Raw genomic sequence first — 26,697 nt, forward strand, 5'->3', positions numbered from 1 at the left:
AGCTCTTTCCATGATTTTCTTCCTCTTTTAACTTTCATTTTCCCACATCTAGGAGCCTTAATACCTTCTTGGTTCATTAGAATACCTAACTGTTCGAGATTATCCTTGGCATTATTAATAGTATCAATCTGTCCTTCTTCATAAACATTTCTTTCCTCTTCTTTGAATTCTTTTAAGATTTGTTCTACCATATTGATTTGTTCTTCTACTTTATTTATGATTTGATCCATATAATCATCTTCTTTGAGTTTGTCTGAAATTTTCCTTTGTTCTCTATTTTCTTCCTCTATGCTTATAATATCTTGTTTCAAATCTTCAAAGGAGTAGTTCTCTCCACCTAGTTTAAGAACTCTTTTTAATAAGTTCTCTTGTTGAGCTGAGCTACTTTTATCTATGTTCTTCAGGCTGAAGACTTGTATAAGGTCTTTAGTTAATTGTTCTAGGTTCTTATCCTCTTTATCTTCATTATCTAAGTCTTCTGAATCATTGATATAATTGTTCAGAAATTTACTAAAATCTTGGGAGATTGTCCCAATTTCCTAATTAATGTTCTTGTCATTTCCTCTACTTTGCATTATTTTATAATTTTCTGGCATTTACTAAAACTTAGAGCTTTTTGCTAGCTCTATTCGGTGGAGATTCAACAAATGTTGGCTCTTGATTTGGTTTAGATACGATTGTGTCTATATCTGTCTTATATTTATTTTTTGAATTCTCCTATTCTTTCTCCAAATCTCCTTTTTCTTGGTTGAAACTATGGGATTCTTTATTTTTTGATTTATTTTCCCTTTTGTTGTTCCTTATATTCTTCCTTCTGCTTCTAGATTGTTCTTTTTGGTTCTCTGTTCTTTCATGAGATGTTATCTGTTGTATATCTTCTTCACAACCTATGGAATTTTCTTCCCTTATTATAGATGAGTCTACTGACTTTTTGTTGGATATGTTGGCTTGTTCAGAAATTTCTCCCTTCTTTGGTCTATTTTCCTTTACTACATCTTTAATGACAATAGATTTCAACTAAGGCCTTAGGAGATCTGAGTCATATTCTTTTTGACCTTTCTAATTTTTATTATTAATTGAGGGGAAGGCATCCTCAAGATTAGTGGTAAGCTAAATATTCTCAAAACTGGCATTACAATCAATATCTAATCTAAAGATTTCAAAAATTTTAGTGTCTTTTCTGAGGCAACTGATGTTATACATAGCCGAATTTGTGATAATTTTGATAGGATGAAAAGAAAAAGAATTAACTTTACACTTAATCAGTATCTGATACTATTGCAGAATTCACATGATACATCAATTCCTATTAGATTTCCCATCGAGGATCCTATTTTCCTAAAAAATTCCAGATGCATTAGTTCAGGTGGAACCAACTGAAGGGTTATCCAAGTAGAGATAAGGAAATTTAGACCTTCCTCCTTGCATTCTGGAAACCACTCAAAAAAATTGATTGCATAACCTTTGAAGTAACATTCTGAAAGCTATAAAAATTCTTTCTTAACCATCTCATTTGAACAATGTACATAAGCTATTTTGTTTGTAAAGTGTGAGATACTTACCTATTCCAAGTAGGAGTCTTCCAACCAATCGGTAAGATTGTTGAAATCTACTGTTCGACCGTTCCAATAGGTGAAGATGCCTAATTCCTGGCATTCATTAGATCTTTTTTCACTATATTGATTACTAATAATAATCATGTTCTCCTCTGATTTTGTAGCTTTTTGTACATAACCTCTTTAGGTTTTCTAGGAGAACCAACTACCTTAGGATTGTCTCTCCTACGATGAGGAGGAATATATGCCAATGAAAATTTAGGGCTTACAGGAACTAAGCAAAGGTTTTGTATTGCAAAATTAGCTAAGCCGGTGCTAGGCTTAAGATCAAACCCTTGTTTCACATATTTAGTTAGGCTAAAAAAATTCAATTGTTGATCCAATATTTTGGTTGAAAATATAATCGGCCATGAATTAAATACCTTTGGATCTCGAATAGAAGCAGTTTGATATGAATTTGAGCATGTTTTCTTATTATCATTTTGACAGCTTCTCCTTTCCACCACCCCAAATTTTTCTAAGGGTTGAAACGAGTTTGATATCTTTAGAGTAGAGTCCTTGGTTATCCTAGTGTTTTGATGTCGAGGGCATCTTTTTTCCTTCAGCTACCGATTGGAATTTTCTACTAGTTTTGGCGCATATCTTGGGAGACCCTGACTTCCTTTGATTTTAGGCTTTCACTTTATGTTTTGGTTAAAACCAATGTTGGGATTCGTTGTTTGTGATTTTCGCATGCGGAGCACTTGCCATTTTCACAGACCTTCACAAATATATATATATATATATATATATATATATATATATATATATATATATATATATATATATATATATATATATATATATATATATATATATATATATATATATATATATATATATATATATATATATATATATATATATATATATATATATATATATATGTTTTTAACAAAAACAATTTCCAAAAATGTGTAAATTTACAATTTACCTACCTATTTTTTGAAGTGGCGCATGGATTTTGGCCCCCAAAATTGCACAGATTTTGGCCCCAAAAATTGCATGGATTCTTCACAGGTGCCACCATATCATCGTCTACAGCCCTTTGTGGCCTCTACAACTACAACCTTCACTACCCTAGTAGCCTCTACCCTCATAGCATGCATGCGACACCTATTTTTGCTCTGCAACACTAGTGGCCCTGCCCTGTTCAGCCACCATTGTTGCGGAGCAAAACCCACCCAACCACCACTGCTCAGACTAACGTCATCATCTCAACATCCGACATCAATTTTTGGCCACTGGCATCAACTTATTGAAAACTAGACTTTTTTTGGCGACAGTCAGTTGACGATTGTATGGCCATCAAATGTTTTTGCAGTGATGGAATTTTTCTAGCGAGCTTGTTTTTGGAGCAGCAGTTGGTTTTTTGGCCATAACTTGAGCATATGGAGGTCTTTTTTTGATTCGAAAGAAGTGTTGCAAAGTTGGTTCTAAGATGGAGACGATGGTGCTAGTTTCATTTCATTTTGAGTCCATGTGAGCTCCCATTTTTGGCATTGAAGTAGAGGCTTATGTTTCCTCTCTCTCTGCATCTTGAATCCAAGTTCTTTTCTCAATTTTTGTGCTTTCTGTAGTTGTTTCTTTGGTATTTGAGGGATATATTTATACATTGTTGGGGGAGCATTTTCTTTTCTATAATTGACTTCATAATAGACTGCTCTTCTTCTGTCTTCTTCTCTCAATGTTGGATCCTTCTGTGTCCTAGCTAATGCCACACAACTATCACACCTAGAAAGCACAAATTATTAGGCTTCTCATGTCATGAGGCTTATGGTCATGTCAGGATGAGAACAAACCTATTCCATAGTGCCCTTTTGAGGTTCTTCAACATAGAAACAAAAAAGATGAAGTCATGGGATTGATTGCACTAAACATCTCTGATAGTACATTGTTTCACTTGGATGGTTTGACCACTCCTCAGGCTATTTGGACCAAGTTTCACAACTTTTTTAGCATAGTGAATAAATTTTGGGCACTATAGCTTGATGCAGAGTTGACTTCTTTAACACCTACTGATTTCCCCACCATTGAGGAATTCTTGATGAAGTCCAAATCTCTATGTATAGTTTTACAAGGATGTGGGAAAAACAAAATAGATACTAAGTGTATTTTTTTGATACTCTCAAAGTTGGAAGGACAGTATCAAATTTTTCTTTCACTTTGTACTCCACTATGGATGCCTTGGGTAATAGACATCAAATGCCTTCTTTTGTTCTTTGATAGGTTAACTCATGAGTAGTCCAAGCTCACTTAGATGGATTGACTTACAAGTTCACCATCACAGTCATTGCTTGCCAAGGATACACAAGAGCAGAAGCTGAAGCAGATATCTAATTCCTCTTCTTAGCACTCTACTAGTCCATCCTCTTCTTCTAAGAAGAAGGAGAAAAACAAGACTGAGACTCCTACTTGTTCCTATTGTCGGAAAGGATCTCATGATGAGGCACATTATTTTTAGAAGAGATTTGATGGCTATGAGAAACAGATTGCAAATTTGCAAGCTCCTCTCCAGAAGAGCATTGTTTCCTCTCCATCCTCTTCTACCTCACAAGGGTTTGTCTTGCAGTCTTATTTGACATTTGCACCAGATTTTGGATAGGCTCATGCAGTACGTGCATCCATTGCATCCCTTTCCCAAGCCCCTTGGATACTAGATTCAGGTGCTTCTCACCATATGACATCTTCTCAAGGTGTCTTCTCCACTATTAAGGCTTCTCCCATTCCTCATATTCTTATGGGGACTAGCACTACTCTACTAGTCTACAGGAAAGGTTCAGTTTGCATTCAAGATGGTATATTCAATGATGTATTGTATGTTCCATCTCTATCTACAAATCTTCTCTCGATTTATCACATTACATGTAGTGGATCAGGGAAGATAATTGAGTTCACTGCAGATTCAATCTTCATTCGGGGCCGTGCAATAGGATGCCTTATTTCTACAAGGACAATTGATCATACCACCTATCTCTACACTTTCTCACACTTCGTTCCACCATCTCCATTGACGAAGCACAACTCTTCTCTTTCGCAAGAGCATCATGTGGTGCAGTCAAGATACTTGAACCTTTGTATTGTTCTTGAGATCATTGCTTTGACTCTCACACCACATCTAGTTAAGGTCTTTTCTCTTTAGCAGGATACATCTTTAGCTCTGCCTGACACTCTAGCTCCATTCATTGAGCCTCCAAGTGCACTTGTTGAGAATTCTATAGAGGACATTCATCTCCTCTTTCATGACAGTGTCAGCACACCTGCCTTGGGGATTTCCTTTCAAGATCCTCATGTTTTCTCCTTTGAGCATCAGTTAGGCCTTCTAGTTTCACCTCTCATTCATGGGTTTCCTTGTTTTGTTCCCTTGTTTCTTTCGCATTGGAGTTTCATTGGTTCGATCCTTTCTATAGGGGCTCCATCATTCTAGGGGGGCTTTGGTGTCTCTTTTCTCTCTCATGGTGGGGGCTAGTTGTACTTATGGTTTTGAGAGAGTCTCTTGAGCCATTTCAGGTCTATGCTTCAGATTATGGAAGTTGTCCTTGGGGAGTCTTCATATTGTTTTAGCATGTTTATACTTACCTATTTTTGGGGGAGGATTTTTCCCATGAGGTCTTCCCTCTTTCCCCATTTTCAAAGGTTGCATTTCTTTGCATTTGTACATGGGTACCTAACATGGCCTAGTTGTCAGGACCCATTATACATTTTCATCGTAGCTTTTGTGAGCTTAAGTGCATTCCCCTAAGTTGCATTAAGGGAGGTTGTTAGTGAATTATTATTATTTACACTTTACTTAAGTTTACTTAGTTAAATGCACTATTTATTAGTTTGTTATCTAGGAGTAAGCATACTCTTACGTGTTGATTTGTTGACAACACAAAAGTTTGTACCTACCTTGTCATACTTATCCTCTCGTCTACATGGAGGATAATCCACTTTTTGTAGATGTATGCTTAGTTTTCATGCTTATCTCCTAGTTGTCATGCTTATCTCCTAGCTCTTTCTAGCTCATTCTAGAAGCATCCTAGAGGCTTTTATAAATAGGCTCTCCTAGTGTATTTTTGTACAACAATTTCATTTTTCATTGTTGGAATATATTTTCTCTCACACTATTGAGATTCTCCAAGCCCTAGCTTTCCTTCTTTGGTTTCTCTTCAGTAGGTTATTTGCATGCATGTGGTCTTGGCAGTCTGTGAAGTTGGCTTTCACAACTTCTAAAGATAATCCATATACTGATGTATCATGCCTCTATCCCCTGCCTCTTGTAGATAGTCCCATCTTTGAGCTCGAAATTGGTGCAAATGTTGGGTTGTGTGAACTGCATCCAAGAAAGAGCCCAAACCCTATCTTTTCTCCTTAGCAAATCAGGCATATGTTGTAAGCTCATCAGATGCATCCCACATCCTACCAAACTTTTTCTATACCTCGAACATCACAAAACACTCAATGTGTTGAGCCAATCTCTCTATTAGGGGGCATGGTACAAACATGTACATGTCATATGTGACCTTGCCTCTTCCCTTACCTTTGTGCCTATCCAAGGTCTCCATATCACTAATATTAGATCATCGAGTTCTCTCCTCCAGTAATCAGTCTTACCCTACTACAACTGGGTGATCTCACTCGTACACCTCATAATGTATGCCTAACCAAGTTATCTTTGGTCATTAATGGGAAAATGCTCCCATGCCCATATCTACAAAACTAAAACACCAACCATCAGGGTCTTAACATGATGATACATGATCTCGTGCATCTCATGGTAGAGGTAGGCCAACATGCATTCACCCCATACAAACTCCACTAGCTCCACCATAATCCTCTCTAGTGTCCTTCCATAGTTGCACACGAACCCATGTTGATCCCTATCTAACATTAAGAAGCATCTGATGAATCCAAACAACACACAAGGAAGTGGATACACAGGATCGTATCTTTGAACAAACTCATCCCAAGTAATGGCTCTATCGAGAGTCGTGTCATCCTAGAAGATATGTTGCAACAACTCGATGCCAACTCAAGGTGTCAAATCATACTCAATCTGAGGGCCATAGAAAGGTATCCTTTGAATCTGGTATATATTCTTTGAGATGATTGTCATCTCGGTAGTAGAAAGGCAAAAGGTGTTCATCTCACTATGGAAATGCTCCACCAAAGCAGTCAAAAGCCTATGATTAATCTAAATATCAGGTACCTCATGCAAGTGCGTAAGATCAAGGATATCAATCTGAGTAGCATATATATCTAACAAATTTCTGGTGAAAAATAGTCTCGGTGGGTAAGTCGAACAAAAAGATCAATCTACAAAGGAAACATAGCAAGTATTAGTAATTGATCGATGTAAGCAATCAAAACTATGGAAAAACATGCAATGAACATATAGAAATGTGCTAAATATACATCTGAAGATATTTGAACAACCAAAAGAATGAAATTCTAAGTTAAAAGGCTAAAATGGTGTTCATTATATTTGTATGACAAAATAGAAAACAAAAAATTATTGTCAATTCTCAAATGAGAATATAGTGGTTACCAACAAGTAAACTATCTTGTACAACATTTCTCATTGAGCAAGACAACAAGACATATTATAGGGCATTACAAATGACACTTGAGTGCCTACCATATGAAAAATCTAGGGGTTCTATATGAGTAAACATGCTTCTATGGAGTTGTCATACAAGATTTCTCATTGTATAAGGAAATGACTAGTTGAAATGCCAAAATGGTTTTAACAACCTAAAATGACTAAAAACACGAAACTACAACTTAAAGGAGAAAATTTCACATCAAAAGGAAGGTATTTGACTACTCACTTGTGACATGTACTCCCCGACCGATTATGTTGTCGGTAGAGCTCGAATATGTGCTTCTCTACCAGGACCACCATTTTTCTCAAAGAATGACTTTGAAAAGTCAAATGTATGAAATAATTTGAAAATGACACTTTTGGAGCTTATATAGGTTTTGACCTAAATTTAAAAATTCCTCTGATTAGCATTAAAATTGCCCCATTTTCTAATTTGATGGTCTTGAATCCATTTTTGAGATCGAAATCAAAATCAAAATTTGAAATCATTAAACAACTCACAACTACATTTTAAGTTTTTTTGGGATTGATCACATCATCAATCAATCACATCCTATTTTGATTTCCCTCCTGAGGGGACAGGATGATTGCATCAAATTAATCAATCTATCAACCTAATCAAAACTTAAAGTCATAAACACTAGGGTCATTTCCTCACAAGGGGCTTCTTAATTTCATCAATACCCATATCAAACTAAGCACCCTCCAATATTTCTACATTTTTCTCAACTTCATCAAAATCCATATTAAGTTGAGGATTAATCAATCTTTCTCAACGAGTTGTTTTATCAAAATCAATATCAAGTCATTCTAGCAGACATCTCAAACATTATCTAGGGGCAATGCAAGTTCAACATAGCTCATATCAATATGTATTGTCTTATCAATCAAATGATTGACTTTACCAGAATCCATATAAAGTCAATGGTCCCAATTAATATCTTAACAGTGATCAGGTTCATCAAAATCCATATCAATCTAATTATTCATTCAAAATTATTATCTTATATCAGATATTCAATCTCATCAATCCATATCAAACTGAATATTCTAGTCTTTTGATCCAATTGATCTTCGTTCAATCAAGTTTGGAGTTAGTTTATCCTATCAATCAACTTTCTTTCAATCAAATTTGGAATCTACTCTTTTCCTCAATTGACCTATGTTTGATCAAGTTCAAAGTTGGTTTATCTTTCTCATCAAATTGATCTTCATTCAATCAAGTTTAGAATTGATTTCATCTCTTAATATTTTCAAAATAGCTTTATCAATCCAATCAAACTGTCTTATACTTCAAACATCAAAGTTCTTTGACCTAGTGCGCTGCCCAGTGCTTGTACATCAAATCAAAGAGGAGCAAATGTAATTGCCTAAAAATGGTCTTCGACTAAACTAGGTGCACCTAATCTTAATTATTGACTTAAAAAAATCATCAAAAGCCTAAACAAAGACAATCAATTTCTATCAAACATATGATTTGAGTATCAAATTGTATAAATTATTATACTTGCAATAATCATTAAAAAAAATTATTAATTCCTAAATATAGACATTAATTGACAATTAAATCATCCTAAATCAATCGATTTAATTAAATGTCTCCCAACACATTAATTAAATTAAACCCATTTTCCAATTACACAAAAATTTAGTTTAAATTGATTAAATTGAATTAAATCTCTACAAATATCAATTATTGAATTAAATATTCATAAAGTAAGAAAATCCTATTAAATAAGATAAATATTCAATTCTCTTTTCAAAAATTCTAATATTGACAAACAATTCTAAAACAAAGTTTGAGTGAAAAGTTGAGTTCAAACCTAAATATGAAATTAAAAAGATAAATAAAGTAGTAACCTATACATAAATCCAAAAAGGCAAGTTAAGTGAAAAGTTGAGTTCAAACCTAAATATGAAATTAAAAAGATAAATAAAGTAGTAACCTATACATAAATCAAAAAAGGCAAGTTAAGTGAATCATTTCATTGTTTCTAAAAAAAAAAGAAACTATTGACTAAGCTATCTAAATCAGATGGATTAGTTATCTCTATTATCACTCTAAATCAGGAACGCGATATGTGCTTCCACCTCTCAAGTTATCTAATCGACAGGAAGTGCATGGTTCAAACTTAACTTTAACTCAACCTTTGGACCTATAAATCCAGGGCTCCAAACACTCATTTCTTATGTGCAATTGAAGAGCAAAGTTATAATGTTGAATTTACTCTAATGATATTGTGCATCACTCTTATTGAGAATCATTGCTATTATTGAGATTATTTTAGATTACTTGTGTCGTTATCATTTATCTAGATGTATCATTCTTTTATTGCATCAAAATACAAAAAAATAAATAAATAAATTATTGCATTTATTCATATTCCTTCATTTCAATGACATTTATAGTTATTGAATTTTTTTATAAAAATCTAAGATCACTCTCATATTGAATAGAAAGTGATTGGTCGATTTATCATTGTTCCTCATGTATTTTCTGATTTATCAATTTTACTAACCATGAATCTAATTACTTATTAAAATTTTGTGTTGCAACTACAGAAACTAATATTCACACACACAACAAGAAGCTTCCTATATTCATTAACACAATACTTATTAATGAAATTATTCAACAAATCTTGTGAATAGCTTAAACAAATATTTTGTGAATAGCTTAAACAAATATTAAATGATATTATTTATTTGATTTGTAACTACAAGCCTGATCAAATTTACTCCATTTTGTAACTATGAATCATAATAGCCATCAAACTTAATGGATCTTCTATTTTATTGACACAAGTTTTTACATCCACGTAAAAGAGATTTTTTTATCAGACTATACAAAATTATTATAAAATTTATATATTTCGTATTTTCTCAAGATTTTGAATTATTAGTACGTAAGTAATATGTTTAATGGCCATATTTGACAAATGTTTAATCTGATCTAATTTCATCCAACACGTCAAAATTTCTTAACCAATAAGAGGTCTTTAGGGAGGATGCCCAAGTAGAAATTTCCACAATTACGTTGAGACTTTTGAACTATTAATTTTGTTACACGAGTTTCGAAAGTAGTGTCCATTGATATGCCAAGTTAATATCTGGAAAGAATAAGAGTCGCCAAAAATGTGCTCATACCCACAACAAAGAACATCTGGAAAGCCCAAAAAAGAAAGATAAACGTTAAAAAGAAGAAAATCTTTCCTTAACACGAAGCGTATCGAAGTTGGACTAATTCAATTGCAATCCGTAATTAAGGATGTTGCTTTGGCAGAATTAATTCATACGACCGTTCCATCCTCGCTTAGATTTATCCATAAAATATAAACAACTGCCACTGAAGTGCTTCATTTAAATCAACCAAAATATAAAAATAATAATCCTACGTGTTTTTCGTTCGCTTGATTATCATGTCTAGTTTGATTTTTCCAGTGAAGCCTTCATCTATTGAAGCCCAAGCAAAACCTTTATTTTGATATCACTAGTAGTGGGAACGATCCTTAATTATCTTAATTAAGTCTTTCCATCTGGTTAAAATGATTCCAAACCTCGAAATACTCTGGTTTCGACATCCATGTGAGTATTAATCAATGCCGAACATTTAGTGTTATTGATTCCATTAAAAATCCGTGCCTTACATTTTAGGCTGCAAATTTGGTTGGAGCTAAATTCTCAGCTTAAGGAGCCCAATAAAATTTTGGGGGTTAATAATCCAAACGAAACATGAAACAAATCTGTTCCATTAAAGTTTTAATAAACCTCAGCTATTGATCCACTACAGAGTAGATGGCATCTTGCTGAATCAAAAAATCAGTAGGAAATCTCTCATTCGCCTATAGGTCCGCCAGTTATTATAAATGCTACTATAACAAAGGAGATGCTTTTATGCCTCCAATTAAATATGTATCGAGAGCTGAAAAATGACGAATAATTCTCAGATAGAATAATGTAATTGGGAAAAACTGCAGACTGGCTATGCCTTTTTATTGGAAATGAATCAGAAAGGATCTGAAAAGAATAAGCCAATAAAAGGTTGACAATTGAATAATCGCCAGCCAATCTGGCCAGCTTCTAAGGAAACCACTTCTAATGCTACAGCATCGAGTTTGACGAGATACCCATCAGCTTGATGAATATCAAAATAAGTGTCATGGCTCTGTCAACTTGATGAATATCCAATGGAGCAAAATCTATACTGTTTCTAAAGAAATTGTAATCTAGTTGGAAATGAAAGCAAATAAGACTACTGATTAAAATTCCCAAATGACGGAGCCAATACTCTGAAAAGCCCATCAGGATTGTCAGCATGAACCTGCATATACAAAGTCCAACATATTTCATTAAAGAAAATAAATATATCATATATATATATATCAAAACAGTAGATATGAGGAAATAAAGTCCTCCTGCTTAAAAGATAGATGGGGCATTAAATCTAATAAAATTCTATGTAGTTGAGTTATCACCCAATGGCCTGAATCCTCTAGCACATGCATTTGAACCCCAGCCCCTTCACTTGCAGCCAGTTCTTCCGCTGCGTGTATTCTTTGAATGTCGTCATGGGCCCATCTATGGAGACTTCTCTCTGCTCTTAAGAAGTCTACGTGTACACCCTCTGGAACATTCTCCACCACTTGCCTGGAATTCATAGAGAAGTAAACTCAAGGGCTCAATCCCATGCCAAGGCAGAGATAAAGAAGCTGAAACAGGATAAGGATAAAAAATGATTGAAAAACTGGATCGGTCAGTACCACAAGTTTGTGTTTTCATAAGATCTATACATTTCCGCAATCCCTTGCAATTCAAAAACCCATGAAAATCCTGTTATTGCTGTGCCAAAAGAGCTCACTGGTCGGAGGCTTGTGGTGATCCACTGTGACAAATTGATATGTGTTTGTTTGATCAGATGTAAGTTATGAATTTTCCAATAAAACAAGAGATATTAAACACTGGCATAAGATAAAATATGGTCTAGAACACATATTTCAATGCCAAAATCATCCAATACAAAATAATTTCTACATAATATTTTCCTAGTGAAAGCTTAGGATAAAGATCTCTCATAACTAATTGATCTCTGTTTTTAAAAAAATGTCAGAGAACTGTTATAACATGCTTTAAAACACTCTTCTAAGGAGTTCTAACAAACAGTAAACAATTTAATACTAAACACAATTAACGCATTAACAATTTTCAATACTAATCTCAATCATGGATACCTGAGCAATCTCCCTAGAAAAACCATTCTGAACAAGGGTGTCTATAACAAAATGCCTTGACGCAACCTGTCATATAACAAAATTTCAATACCATTTAATGATAATAAGGCCAGGTGATATTCTACCACCAATCATACCGTACAGAAAATAATAAAATCTAAATAATTTGGACTTATTTTATCCAAACTAAGAAATCACAACCTTTCATGAAATATTAACAAGGTAAATTTCATATTTTATATATTACCAGAATATAAACAGACAAATTAAAATGCTTAGCCAGTGAATCACTTCAGCGAAAATTCTTCCATAGACTAAAAAGTTTTCAGAGAGACTAGAATCAGTTGTCAATTCATTTCTAGCATGATACATCAAATAAATTAATAAAATTCCTCATTATCAACAATCTCCCCTTTTAATTCTCAATAGTCAAAATTTCTTTGCTAGAAAGCTGAATAAGAGTTGTCTCATTCAATTCAAGATGAATATCAATACCTAAACTAGGTACACAACCACCATATCTACTACTTATCCAATTTCACGGAAACAAAATTATCATACAGGAGATAAGAGTCTTGTAGCTCACTAATCTAACATTGCTGCTAGTGCTGGCAAATCAAGGTGTTTGTCCATGGTATCTCAGATGTCAACACTGTCTAGATAAATAAGCCAATGAGATAAAGAAGAAAACTTGAGAGAGGATCCAGTATAAACATGATATTAGCTCATCTAGTTTCTTGAAGGACGAACATGTTCAGGATTCATCTCGACAAGCAAAAACTGAGATTAGTAACTAAATTGTCAGATAGACAAAGTCAACAACATTGAGCAAGGAACACAAATACAATAGACACAGAATACAGGACAGCCAATTCACCTTTGCTCAGCATCCCATATTTACAGTAATTTTCTATATAGTAAATACAAACAAGTAATAGTATTGAAAGTTGAGAAAAAAATCAGAAAACTTAAACAAATCATTCGTGACACAAGCTTAAGCCTTAAAGAAACATTTAACCCAAGAAAAGCATCCGACAGCATCAATAATTACATGTGTATTCACTCAGAACAATCATTACAGGATCACATGTTATTAGTTGGTGACTATCTCATTTGTCGACATTCAGACAGAAGTTAAAGATTAATATCATTTGGGGTAGCCTATGTTGGAAACTTGCCAAGATACTTTCCCTTACTCTCTCAAATAGAGGTAACCGTGTAACAGATATGTATTTTAAATTAATATTTCCCGGATGCCTTTTAAAAATGCCATTTGACCATAATCACATCTAGTTAAGATGGAAGAAGGGTCAGTACTCTAATTGAATGGTGAGAAATTGTAGCTCTATCCCCAGAAGATCTAGAAAACAGAAACAAAAAGCTAAATAACAAAATGGTGAAGAAAAGGTGGTCATAAATTCATAATCTAACTAGGCAAAATAAAATCTCATTTTAGAGACCATTCATCCACTTTCATATTTGGAGGTTTGCTGACAGCACTGTGCTGCAGGTTGTATTTGGAGCAATTTCAAGGGCTTGTAAAGAAAATTCTTATCATTGGAGATTCTTCCATTTAAGTTTCTCTTCTTTTTTACAAGAAAAAATGTTTTTGACTGGAGCTATGATCCACTGATGCCACATATGAGGGACCACATCCTCCACATGAACACTCAGAGATATCAACCAGTAGGGGTTTGAACCTTGGAGGCAAGAATCACAACACCACGTATTAACCATTACATGATATCATTACTGGCGATTCTTCCATAAGTCATTAATATTTGTTGGCTGTCATTTTCATTATCAAACCCTCAACATTGACAGAGAATATTTCTTTGCACTTATTGCAATATACCGTTCTTGGACAAAATCATGTAATGTCCCTGTTTTCCAAGGGATCACCCAGCAGAATCCACTATCTTCTTTTATTCCTATAATCTATGTCACTGAGTACGGTTGGTAAAGCCTGGGTCCAGGTCCCGGGTACAGCTTGGGGTGCTTGGGTTCACTGTTGGGGCCCCACAGCGAAATCAGGCACCCAAAAAGTACCTGAGGTCCAAGGAAATATACCAAAATATGTGGATGCATATGAAATAAAATATGCATTACTTTTAGATTCTCATCAAATCTCTATTTGAATATACCAAGCAAATCTTTGTCTTCCGCCTAAAAATACTTAGAAGCAAAATATGAAGTACCCAAGATTCTATATGGTGCTTCTAATGAAGAAAAATAAGAATATTTAATGTCAAATTTGGATTTGAATTTTCATTATGTAATGACATTTACAAGACTTGGGTATTTTCATTTTGCAAATTATGAATATAATATATGAGGTATTTTATTTATAACTTTTGTATTTATGACTGATGTTTGAGCATACTACACACACATATATATGTATATGCATAGACATGCTCGTACTTGTACCCAAGGAGAAAAAATTGCCATATCCACGTACCCATATTCCTACCCGAACCAACAACTATGTCTATAAGCTAAGGTGGGGAAAGGCAAAGGAATAATTTAATAAAGTACTAAATCCCCTTAAGTGATATTTTGGACATTTATATTTAATTATTTGGTCTTTAATATATTGACTTTATTAAATGGTTAAAATATTAAATAAAGTCACTTTGGAAAAATCAAAATATATCAAAATCTAGAAGATGGTGATGAATAAAAAGGTGGTGAAGTAAAATTATTATGATCCCTTTTTGAATAATTTATCATAGAGGATTTGAAAATCTTGTTTGTTGATTTTCAATCAAGTGACAACTGATTCAATTGACAGAGCAACACTCATCAACATAGGTGGACACTAGACAATAAGACTTATTGTAGAGATAGATCCCAATTCATCCCCGACATGTCAATGGTTGCATCTCCCTTCAATCCAAAGTACATCATGATACCATAGTGGCTATGGTCACTTGCTGGCCCCCTCTTCCTTTGATGCCATAGAATAGTAGGGGCATCTCTTTCGTGAATCCCAAAGTGGCAACGTTGTTTGTAGACTAAGTGTTGTCATGCCCCTTTTTTAGTTCACCATGGTTGGTGGTTTAGTTTAGCCTATCATTGGCTCTTGTAGGCTAAGTCACTTGGTTAAAGGGTTTCAGTGGGCACTTGAATGGGCTTTGAACAATGTTGAGCTTTGGCATCTTTCTCTTGAGTAGTTATCTAGGGCCTTACTCTTACATCCCTATTTTTTCTTAAATATAAAATATTCTTTATAGCCATTGAGAACTTCATGTGAAGTGAGTTGATTTGGTTAAATTAGTTGATCATTATGGTTCATGTGAGATGAAAGTGTTGGTTATTCATTATAAATTCATGGGACTTGGAATAATGATTGATTCTTATAATGTTATATGAGTTTGGAAATGGATAACTAATATGAATACTTGTTATAGTAATTTTGATTTGATTAAATGATGAGAAATATGTTTTACCATGGTAAATTTCTTTTGTAGGAACACGACGAAGGGGGGGAAGCATTCCCAGAAAAAGGAAAGGGTATGAGGGAATTACCTACCATTGAGCTAACAGGATGGGTTCTAAACCACCTTGGTCAAGGGAAAAAACAGACTAGGCAAGCAAAGGTGATACCAAGTGATTTCCATGAGCTAAATTGCTCTACACATTTAATAAGATGATAAAATAATTAAATGGAACAAATTGTTACTTGCATATATATATATATAATATATATATATATATATATATATATATATATATATATATATATATATCTGTGTGTGTGTGTGTGTGTGTGTGTGTGTGAACTCAGAGCTTCCTGTGATAATTGACATGTCTTAATATAACGATACCATGGTACCTACATATACTTGTACATGTATATACATATATATGTATATATTCGTAAATTCAAATGATATGTACATGAGCATATACGCTCACTTAAGATAAGATGTATACCCAAGATACATATGCTTATAATATCACTTATATATATATATATATACAAGTTAAGGTAGATATAGGATGGTATCCTTATATCAACACTTTGAGAGTGAAATTATTATTTCCAGCCCTTGGCAAATGTTTTAATATTATTAACTCATATCATCGGCCTTCTATATTCTTTTCCAAGTGGCCTATCTATTATATTAGCCATTTATCTTGTCACTCTTTGGATGACTCTTGAAAGTAACTAATGGCGTTGTCACCTTTCTTTATCTTTTTTGTAACCGAGCATGCTCACTAGAACAAGAAGACAATCTCTTTTATGCGATTCATTATATATCAGTGGGGGCACTTGCATAAGCTAGCTTTTTGGCGATTTCTTTTACCATTGGGAGACTTCATTTGTAGTCCCATGCTCCATATTTGCAATAGAATTTTCATACTACTCTGTTGCGATTTGCACATGCAATGCCCTACACCATATTTGCAATAGCATTTTTCATATTGCATGAGTTCTCTGCTGCAAATTGCATATTCAGTGCCATGTTCCACATTAGTATTAGTATTTCATATCTCATTGGCTCTCTTTTGAGATTGCACCTATAGTGTCGTGAGTTTGTACCTGTGATTTCTTACATAACCAGCTTGCTCAATTGCGATTCATTTATAGTAGTGTTTGCTAGAGTCTATAGGCAAGGAGCCATACCAGACATTCCAGTTTTCATTAGCACTTGAGGGTAATAATACCTCTATCAGGTTGTGCATTCTTTTTATGTTTTTCTTTGCCATTTTTTATTATATTAAAAGGCTCCAAAAATTCTAGATTGGAATTCTGAAAGAAACATTTATATTATAGATAGAGCCAGACAAACTAGCTTCGAATCAAATGCCTTGTTTACATAAGTTTATTTGCATAAAACATGCATAAGGGTGGAAGTTATCTATTGCATACTATTATGATTGTTCTTTCAAAATTTAAATTAAAGGTGGAAAGATCTCCAACCCTACACAATACTTATACAAGGGCATCTTCAATATGCCTCTGAGATAAGAGAAGGCACTCTCAATGAGTTAAGGAGACTGATAAGAAATAACATGAAATCATTATGTAAAAATTTATCATAAGCCAACATCGGGCAGAAGTAACTAACTGTGATAAAAAGTGATTTTTCAAGGATATAGACAGTCATATTGAGATTCATCAAGGATGACCAGTAAGGTTGAGAGGAATCTTTGTGGGCTGATAGTTAAAGAAAAATGAGTTATACCTATAAGATAAGAGGAAGTAATCAGAAATATAATAAACAATTAATGAACTTAAAGAAATATTATAGACTGAGTTAGCTCATGGTGATCAAGTGGTATTAATCTTGTTATCAAGTTGAGTGATGGTTAATCAGGCAAATAGTGTCCATTTAAATCCCTAGCCAAGGTAGGTTTAGTGGCATGCTTTCTATTGTGACTAGAGGTCAAGGTTGCTAGCAGTTGGATAGATGGATTGATGGGAAAGACTCCATAGACTAGCTGAATGCCTAGTCGACACTCTAACACCAGGATGCTCAATTTCAAAACATGGATGTCCCATGCCTAATCCTCGGTAGGGAGGGCCTTTCTCAGTTGAGATTGTGTGGAGATACTTAAGGGTCCACAGTTGGGAGGTTAAGCCCCTAACAATGCTTCTCCTCTCCACCAAATGCCAACACTAGCACAAGACAAAGATCTTATCTGCATTCAAGTTATAATCTTTTTAACGAGTAATTTACTTTTATGTATTTACTCTTTCAGTTAAATATATGTTGGTTAATATTGTTAAGTCGGTTACTCTCTTTCAATGGACTAGGATTCAGTTGCTCTGTTATAACCATTGATCCCTTCCATTTGAATACGTAAAGTAGTTGTTAATTGTTATAATTGTTTTCATGTGAATATGAAAGATATTTTTGTTTATAACTAATTATTTATTTAGAAATGGGACAAATTAGTATGTTACTATTTATCATAATTAAGATTCACAAAGATGCTACTTTTGGCAAGGCTCCTCGTCACATGGCTAATGCGCCTGACTATCATGAGTCCCAATTGACTCAGTGATTTAAAGTTGATGGAACAGATTCATGTTATTTAACAATTGATAAAGTGGATTTTATTAATAATTTATTATAAAGTCTATTATAGAGTTATAAAGTAAATGGGGGCCCTGTGACATTATTAAAGTACATTAATTGGGCATCCAAACCACGAAGGTTATAAAGGAATATTATAAAGTCAAATCAAGCAATTTAATAAGTCATTAATGTGACTTAATTGAGAAGCCTCCTTAATCGAACCTCACGAAGGATTTATAAAAAGGGTTGTGTAAAATGTAATCTTTTTCATTTGTTTTCTTGGAATTACGGGAATTGTGTATAAGACAAGGGCTTCTTCACTTTATTAGCATTCAAGGGCGACAATTCTTTAGTGTTTTCAACAATTTGAAATGGTGAAAGACCTATTGAATTTTGTATTCTAGTGATGACTTCATTCTAGAATCATATTTGTGCCAAATTGGAGTAGATTAAGAGTATTTTGTGGATTCAATAGAGGTGATTTCAATCTTCAGCTTGGCATGGATTTTGAGGAGGCGAAATCATTTTTTAGTTGCTTTTTGGAACCATTTAGTGCTGCTTTTTGCTATCGGACCTGGGAAAGTAAAAAATCAGAAAATGGGTATGTTGCAAATACATATGTGATCACTTTTTATGACCTGGGTTGTCTTTTATTTATTAAAAAAGTGATTGTGTAAGTGGGAAATAAAATCTGGAATTTTTAGACTCATGGCATGGTGAAAAATCAGAACTTCTAATTTATGTGATTCCTGTTATAATGTACAATATGAAGCAAGATTTTATAAATGTATATGAAGGAGAACTTGGGGCTCTTACAATGAAATCAGAGTGGTTTCCTGCCATCTTGTTGTGTTAATCAGAAATATAATATTATTCAGTTGCATATCAAGGACTCCATGTTGCATGTAAGAGATTTTCACTTGCATGCAAGTTTTGAGAGCAGTTGGATGTTTGCATGTTGATTCTGAGGGTTGCATGTTAGTGATCAGCACTTGCATGTTAGTTTTAATGATTGCATGTCAATGCTCAGTGGTGGCATGTGTGGTATTACTTGTTGCATGTTAGTATTTGTGATTGCATGTTAGTTTTTTTAGGAGGCTTTTTCTTGCCAACCTGTTGGGTAAGTTTTAGGTGTAGTTTTGAAGTTCAATTGAATAGCATGACTATTTCCAAGAAGTGATCAAATGTCATGATGAAAGAATTGGAGAAGCTTAAACATCATTTTCAGAAATGGTGTTTGGGGACAGTAGAGAACCCAAGTTGAAGGATTGGATACCAAGAATGCCAAGACATCCTTAAAGCCCTCAAGGGTACTTTACAAGATGCCCAAAATCAGAAGATCTATGTGGATATGCATAAGATTGAGCACAGTTTCCAGCAAGGAGATTGGTGTACCCTCTTCCCTAAAAGTGGCACAAAGAATCTAAAGCCTCAATTCTATGGTCCATGCATGATGGTTAGGGGAATATGCAAAGTGACTATGACTCCAAAAAAATACAATAGCCAGTGTACCTTAGGAAGTCCTTTATTTAATTGGTATCATAACATGTATCTACAATACAAAGCCATAAACAAGATCCCTCTAAAATATATAATTTCATATTAAGTTTATATGATTCTCCATATCATCTTTCAATGCAAGAACATAACATGCTGAATTTTTTAAGGAAAAACAATATCTGCAACCTAGATCTTTGAAAAAGAATGACAACAAACCATACCACAAGAATTGATAAGATAGAATTGGCCATGAAAATATAGTCACTCAAGATCTAGGAATTTCAATGACAGAACAAAAGAGACCCAAAATGAAAGTAACATTCTGTTTTCTCATAGGATGCAAATATCAATGATAATTCCATAGTTATCAAATCAGAGGTACAAGTGAGTGAATATAGGATACACTACCAAGAGATGTGAATGTACAATCTATGTGAGAAAAGAAATGACATCACATCAGTGCAAATCTCCACCAAACCAAGAATATAGCCTAGCTAAGAAAGCTTATCTCATTCTAGATGGTTATCATTGGGTGGATATTTTGCAACCGACAGTGTTGGGTAAAAATCCAGTCATAAAATAGAAGGACCAGCCACAGCGTGTGAAATAGAGTCTCTTCAACCTTAAAGAGAAGGCTCCCCCTTCTTATTGTTCCTTGGATCAACTCAAGGTAAGCAAGAAGTCGAGAGATTTTGTAAAATGGGTGTTACCAATATCCTTTCTTCTTAACTTTCAATAAAGAATCCACTTACTCGTGGAGCGAATAATGGGCAGGGTGAATCTCTAACTACACTTCTATCCAGAGCTAGAAATAGTGATACCAATAAACCTTCACTAACTCAAAGGCTAGCTGAAAATGTACCGGTTTGGCTCTAAGTCTGGTCGTACTTCTATATGGAAAAGCTTTACAATTAGGGCACAAAGACTCCTAAAAGTAAGAGTAACTTAACTATTTTGTGAATTAAGAAAGCAGTATAAGCTACAGACAAAGCTTCTAGCTATACACTTCCACAATCGCTTCTTAACTCTTTTATATTCAATTCACAAGATAAAATTAACAAGAACACAAGATAACATGAATCAAAGATAACTTATATGAATTATAGACAAAGCATATAACTCACACAAGTAACAATCTCACTTAATCAAAGTTAAGTCTCAAATGCTCCTTTGTATTCACTTTCTCTCAAAATAGTGCTACACAAACAAAGTTCTACTGGCACAATTTCTCTAGAGCTCTCTTGCATTAGGATAATGATGATTTTACAATGAGGGGGAACTCCTTTATATAGGCACAGGAGTTGAAAAAAAGGTGGAGGAAAAAGTGGGAGCAACTCAACCAACTTTGACTTAGTCTAACTACAAGAGAAAACATAAGGTTACATGCAACTGCACATGCAACTCGCATTACATCTTTTACATACACATGTAACTCACATTACATGTAATTGCATCCTTTCATGCAATGCATCCTCACCAACTACAAACATGAAAGAAGAAGAAAGAGGACAGAAGAGAAGGAAACAATCCTAGAGATTGTTTTGAAGGGCCTTCTACTTGACGATGCAATCCCGGACGATCACAGGATCGGAAGTTCTTGTACTTTGCACCGTTGCATTCATCTTGATAACCATGGCGTTGCGTCTTTTGATAACCTCTGACTTTGATGAATTATTTGTTGTAATTTGAAAACTTGATGTGATGCAGCTCTTCTCACTCAAGTTGTCATAAATTCTCCTTTGTAGATCAGCACAAACTAGAGTCTCCAACACTTTGAAAAACCTTCTTGATAATGTCCGGATGTAAACTCGGACAACTCTCCATCAGCACCTTTAACTCTCTTTTTTTTCTTTTTTTAGAAGCAAAGTGCTTGGAAGGATGGAAATTCTTTAAAACATGAAAGTGGAACGCATGGGAATGCGTACAAATGAAGATTGTTGATTTTCAAGCATAGAGTTTTCAAAGTGTTATTGCATAAAAAATGATTACATGTAAGTGCAACATGCAATGGGAGATGGAAAGTGAGATGAGATGTGAATGTGGATGAAGGATGCACTTTACATGTAAATGCGAATGACGGATGAGATGCAAAGCATGGAATGATGCGGAAACATATGTTTTCTCATGAAGATGTGAATGCATATAGAGAGATGAAAAATGGAAAATGGAAGAGGGATAATGAACTTCATAGTCATCTTTGGTGAAAAGGTGAAGTCAAAGTACATGGAAGATGAAAATGACATCTTTTTGACTTTTCCAAAAGTGACTTTAAGTAAAAATTGAACCTTTGAGATGCACTTACATGTAAGGCATTTCGTGTAATCATGTCGTGCGAATGGATGCGAAAAGTGAGATGAGTGAAAATGGAAGCGGAAAATGGGATTACATGCCTATGTGCATGGTGAATGAGATGGAAAACATGTAATTGCATTTGTCAGATGAGATGCGAAGTGTTGTGACATGGAAGATGGAATTGAAACGTGATGATGCTTTTGCATAAAGCGGAAGGTGGAGTGAAGTGAAACATGACCAAGTTCTTGGGAAAGAACTTGCAATTTCTTTCAAAATGGCAAAAAAACCGAAATGCATACAAGCAAAACACAAAAACAAGTGCAAAACAAACACATGCCTTTGGCAAAAGACTCAAACATGTCAACAAGCCACTTCAACATGCAAATTTGAATTTGGGTTTTGGGGAAATTCCAAAAGTGTTAAAATGAGAGTTTTCATCATTTTTTAAGGCAAAATGCACTTTTCATGGCATATATATGGACAAGTGTGCAATAACAAATCATAATATGTGTTGTCTTGTTTTTTGTCACAGCACAACTTTTCCAAACTAGTTTTGCATTTCTCTAAGCTTGAATTTGATATTCAATTGCTTAATGTTGATTGATCGATCCATTTCAATCCGTATATCAAATCATTTTACTAAAGGCCTTCGTCAAGTCTTTTACGTTTTGCTTTTTGTCGAGCCTTTGCTTGATTTTTGAAGCCTTCATCGTCCTTTATTTCTTTGGAGTTTGCCTTTGTTGATTTTTAGTCCTTTGGTTTTGCTCATGTCATGCCTTTCACTTTTCCCTTTGATTCGGTCTAACCTAGAGCTCAATCGGAGTTTTGATTCCGTAAAAATAGGTCTTAAAAGACTCGAAACCTTGTACAAAGTATCATAGAAACAAGAGCAGAGAAGCTCAAACAACAAAAGGCCTCATTGCCAAAAAAGAAAAAACAAAACAAGCTAAAAACAAGAGGCCGGAATACAACTATGCATAAAAAGACAGCAAAAGGAAAGCAAAAAGACAGCCCCAAGACAGTTGCAGAGTCTTCAGAAGGTTCGCTGCTTGGTCTACCAGGATGTTCATATTTTCTGCAGATGCTTTCATGTCATCCAACTTTTTTGCTTCCGCACCTTCATTCTTCTTGGAATTAGCCCTTGTGCACTTGCTCGGGCCTTGCTCCACTTTCATGGCATTAGAGTCTTGTCCTGTTCCCTGTTCAAGCTTATTCAGTAGTGTGTTGAAGTTGTTAGCCACGGTCTTCAATATAGTGCAATTCTGATCTGCCAATTTCTTAACCGTTTTCTCCAGGTTACCCATTTTAATATCCAGCCCATCAATCCTTTTCTGAAGATCTTTGCCCAGCTGATCTAATTTTTGTTCTTTGCTTCAAGTGGTGGCACACACTTAATCAGATTCTTTACCTCTTCCATGTTACCTATAACCTCAGATAGTCTGTCAATTTGCTGACCCAGTGTTCTCTCCCCTCTTGTCGTCTTGTTGAGCTGATCAAAATCCCTTGATATGTCTTACACTTGTTGCTTTAGGGTGCTAATATCCCTCATCATTATCCCTGGGTTACCAAAGATTCCTTTTAAAAACCCTGATCATCCTCATCCCTGTTATGCTCAAAGATGTCCTCATGCTCCCCCTATTTGTTCCTATTCAGCTCTGTCTCCTTAAGTTCTTTCTCAACATCCACATCCTAATCAAGCACTTTCTTCCTCTTTCTTTCCACCCTCTTAATTAAGAGTTCATCATCAGAGGGGACAAAATCTCTTTCAAGATTCTTCCCCTTGTTTCTCGAAACCTTACCCAATGTTCCTCTCTTCTCAATTCCCTTTTCCCACTCCTCTTCAGAATCACTATCTTGTTCCAATTCAATCTCCTTTTCCTTCCTTTTCTTCCTAGACGAGCTCCCAGGATCACCTTTCTTCCTCTTCTTCATTTCAACCTCAGCAATTTCATCCTTCGTATCCTCATCAAATTCCTCCTCTGGTTCACTTCCCTCCATCTCACAATCTAAAGATTTCTTGCTTTGCCAGGGCCTATCCACTTTTTTAGATTTTAGAAGGTTCATTACTAAAACCATTAATCCCTCATGACAGGCATGATCACCCTCTGGATCATTTTGAATGGCTAGAATAGAATTCCCCAAAGATTGTTTAAGGTAAAAGGGTAAATTTATGCTAAGCCTATGCCTAAAATGATTAACCAACATGAAATGGTGACCATACATCTTAGTAAAGCGGCCATCTAAAGTAAGATACTCTATCACCACAAACATAATAAATCTCCAGGGGCAAGAAATGGAGTTTGGGCTAAAGTATGAATTTCCTAATTTTTGGAATTCAATCAGAGTTGTTAGTCAAGAGATATGTCTAGTCTAGTGCCTCAAAAGTGGACCTTTTGGTGCAACAACACGAGTTAAAAATATGATGTTATATTTTTAATTTGACTTTCACCTTTTGATAAATATAACTTAAATTCACCTTTTGTTATGTTTTTTAGTTATTTTAACTTGAAATAACTATAGTGCACTTTATGTTATAATTTTAAGTTGAATTACTTTTTAATTTTTCAGTTAAAGTGACTATGTAACTATATAGTTACAGTTTAATTTTTTATTTTTAAATCAAATGCTCATTTAAATGTTACTTTTTAAATGATGTTTATATGTTATATTTTTAAATATGATATATAAATTTTGTTTATGACCCATTTAGTAACATTTTTATAAATTTAAGTGGATTAAATGACTTTAAGTTATCAAAAGTGGACATTTTATATGCAATTACATGTAAAATCCATCAAAAATAAACATTTTACATGTCACTACATAGAAAGTTCAACTTGGTGGACCTTTTTGATGTCATTACATCAAAAGGTTATCAAAAGTGGATTTCTTTTATGTCATTGCATCAAAAGGTAAGTTTTTATGTCTTTGCATCTAAAATGTCAGATGTAACTTAAAATGTGCATTCCCTTCCAAAAGGTCTAATTTTGATTGCTTGCACATTTTAAAACATGTCATTGACCCAAAAAGGTCTGATTTGCCTTATTTGCACATTTTAAAATATGTTATTGACTCTAAAAGGTCCGATTTTAAACTAATGCATGTTTTAATATGTATATTGGCCTCCAAAAAGTCTGATTTTGAAGAAATACATGTCTTTGCCCTCCAAGAACCCGATTTTGATTATAAATGGAGATTTTCTTGATGGATTTGCATGAGATTTTCTCCAATAGGGTCGTTTTTACTTAACAATGAATTTTCTAACATCAACAATGGATTTATCTTGCTAAAAAACATTTTTTCAAACTCCTTCCAAGGGCACTTTTTGGAAAAATCTTCAAATAAATCCATTTAGAGTGTGATTTAAATCACGTTTTTGCAAGGAAAAGAGGCATTTTGGCATCTTCAATCATTTGTAATACATCTTGGCTCATGTTTTCGCACTTGGAAGCCAAAAACAAATTAATTTTGTGCATTTTATGAATCACGTTTTTGCTAAAAACGCCTAGAAAATTGGGGTTTTTATACACTTTTTTGCATTTCTATCCATGTATTTGCATTTGGGAAAGTCGTTTTTGCATTCACAAGTCAAAAATGACTCAAAATCATGCATTTTTTGGCCACCTTTTGGCAAAAACGGCCCATTTTTTTTCATAAAATTGTCATGTTTTTGTTCAAAAAACTCAAAAAAATGCATTTCCAACCTATAACTTTGATCAAGAGGAATTGTTTTTTAATTTTAAATGCATGATATTGTCTTTGGAGACCATGTATTTGGCACTTTCATGTCAAATTCGACCCTTCATTGCTCATTAATTTTTGTTAAATGCAAGTACGAAAAAGTCAAAATTGTTTGAAAATCCGGATTTGAGGGAGAATTGGTCTTCAAGTTTATAAAATTTGTTATTTTGGCTCTTTAACCTCCAAGTAAGTGGACATTTTCAAATTTGTTCATCAATTCATGCTTATCTTGCTATTTCCATGCACATTATTGCTTGATGATTGTCACTTGTTGAAATCAATGCCATGAAAAGTGCATTTTTTTTTTTTTAAATGAAGAGATTGTTCATTTTCTTGTTTTTAGTTCTTTCCCAAATTCCAATTTTGAAATTGCATGTTGAAGTGCTTTGCTTCTTGACATGTTTGGGTTACTTTCCAAAGGTTCTTTTTGCACTTTGTGCTTACTTGTTGGTTTTCTCCACTTTGGAGAAGTCACGAGTTCTTTCCCAAGAACTTGTTTTTGCTTCACTTCATGCAAAAACATCATCACGTTTCACTTCCATCTTCTATTTCACAACACTTTACATCTCATCCGATAAATGCGATTACATGATTTCCATCTCATTCACCATCCACACATGCATGTAATCCCATTTTCCGCTTCCATTTTCACTTATCTCACTTTCCGCATACATTTGCACGACACGATTAAACAAAAAGCCTTACGTGTGATTACATCTCAA

The 26,697-nt window shown here is 34.2% G+C and overlaps 1 protein-coding gene across 1 annotated transcript in view; it reads right to left on the reverse strand.

Annotated features, from left to right (window-relative positions):
- Positions 1-10,768: 10,768 nt before the first annotated feature.
- Positions 10,769-26,697, reverse strand: part of LOC149552513 (alpha/beta-Hydrolases superfamily protein) — a 158,637-nt gene continuing 142,708 nt past the window's right edge. Inside the window, exons 11-14 of the mRNA XM_089788094.1 lie at positions 12,411-12,476; positions 11,943-12,064; positions 11,658-11,829; positions 10,769-11,503 (exon numbers count right to left, since the gene is read on the reverse strand). Of these exons, the coding sequence (XP_089644220.1) occupies positions 11,435-11,503; positions 11,658-11,829; positions 11,943-12,064; positions 12,411-12,476 (429 nt within the window). The 3' untranslated portion in view covers positions 10,769-11,434. The remainder of the gene's footprint in view (positions 11,504-11,657; positions 11,830-11,942; positions 12,065-12,410; positions 12,477-26,697) is intronic.

Source organism: Cupressus sempervirens, chromosome 6 (genome assembly GCF_028749045.1).
Source record: "Cupressus sempervirens isolate cs-2001-9-10 chromosome 6, ASM2874904v1, whole genome shotgun sequence".
Classification (NCBI taxonomy): Eukaryota; Viridiplantae; Streptophyta; class Pinopsida; order Cupressales; family Cupressaceae; genus Cupressus; species Cupressus sempervirens.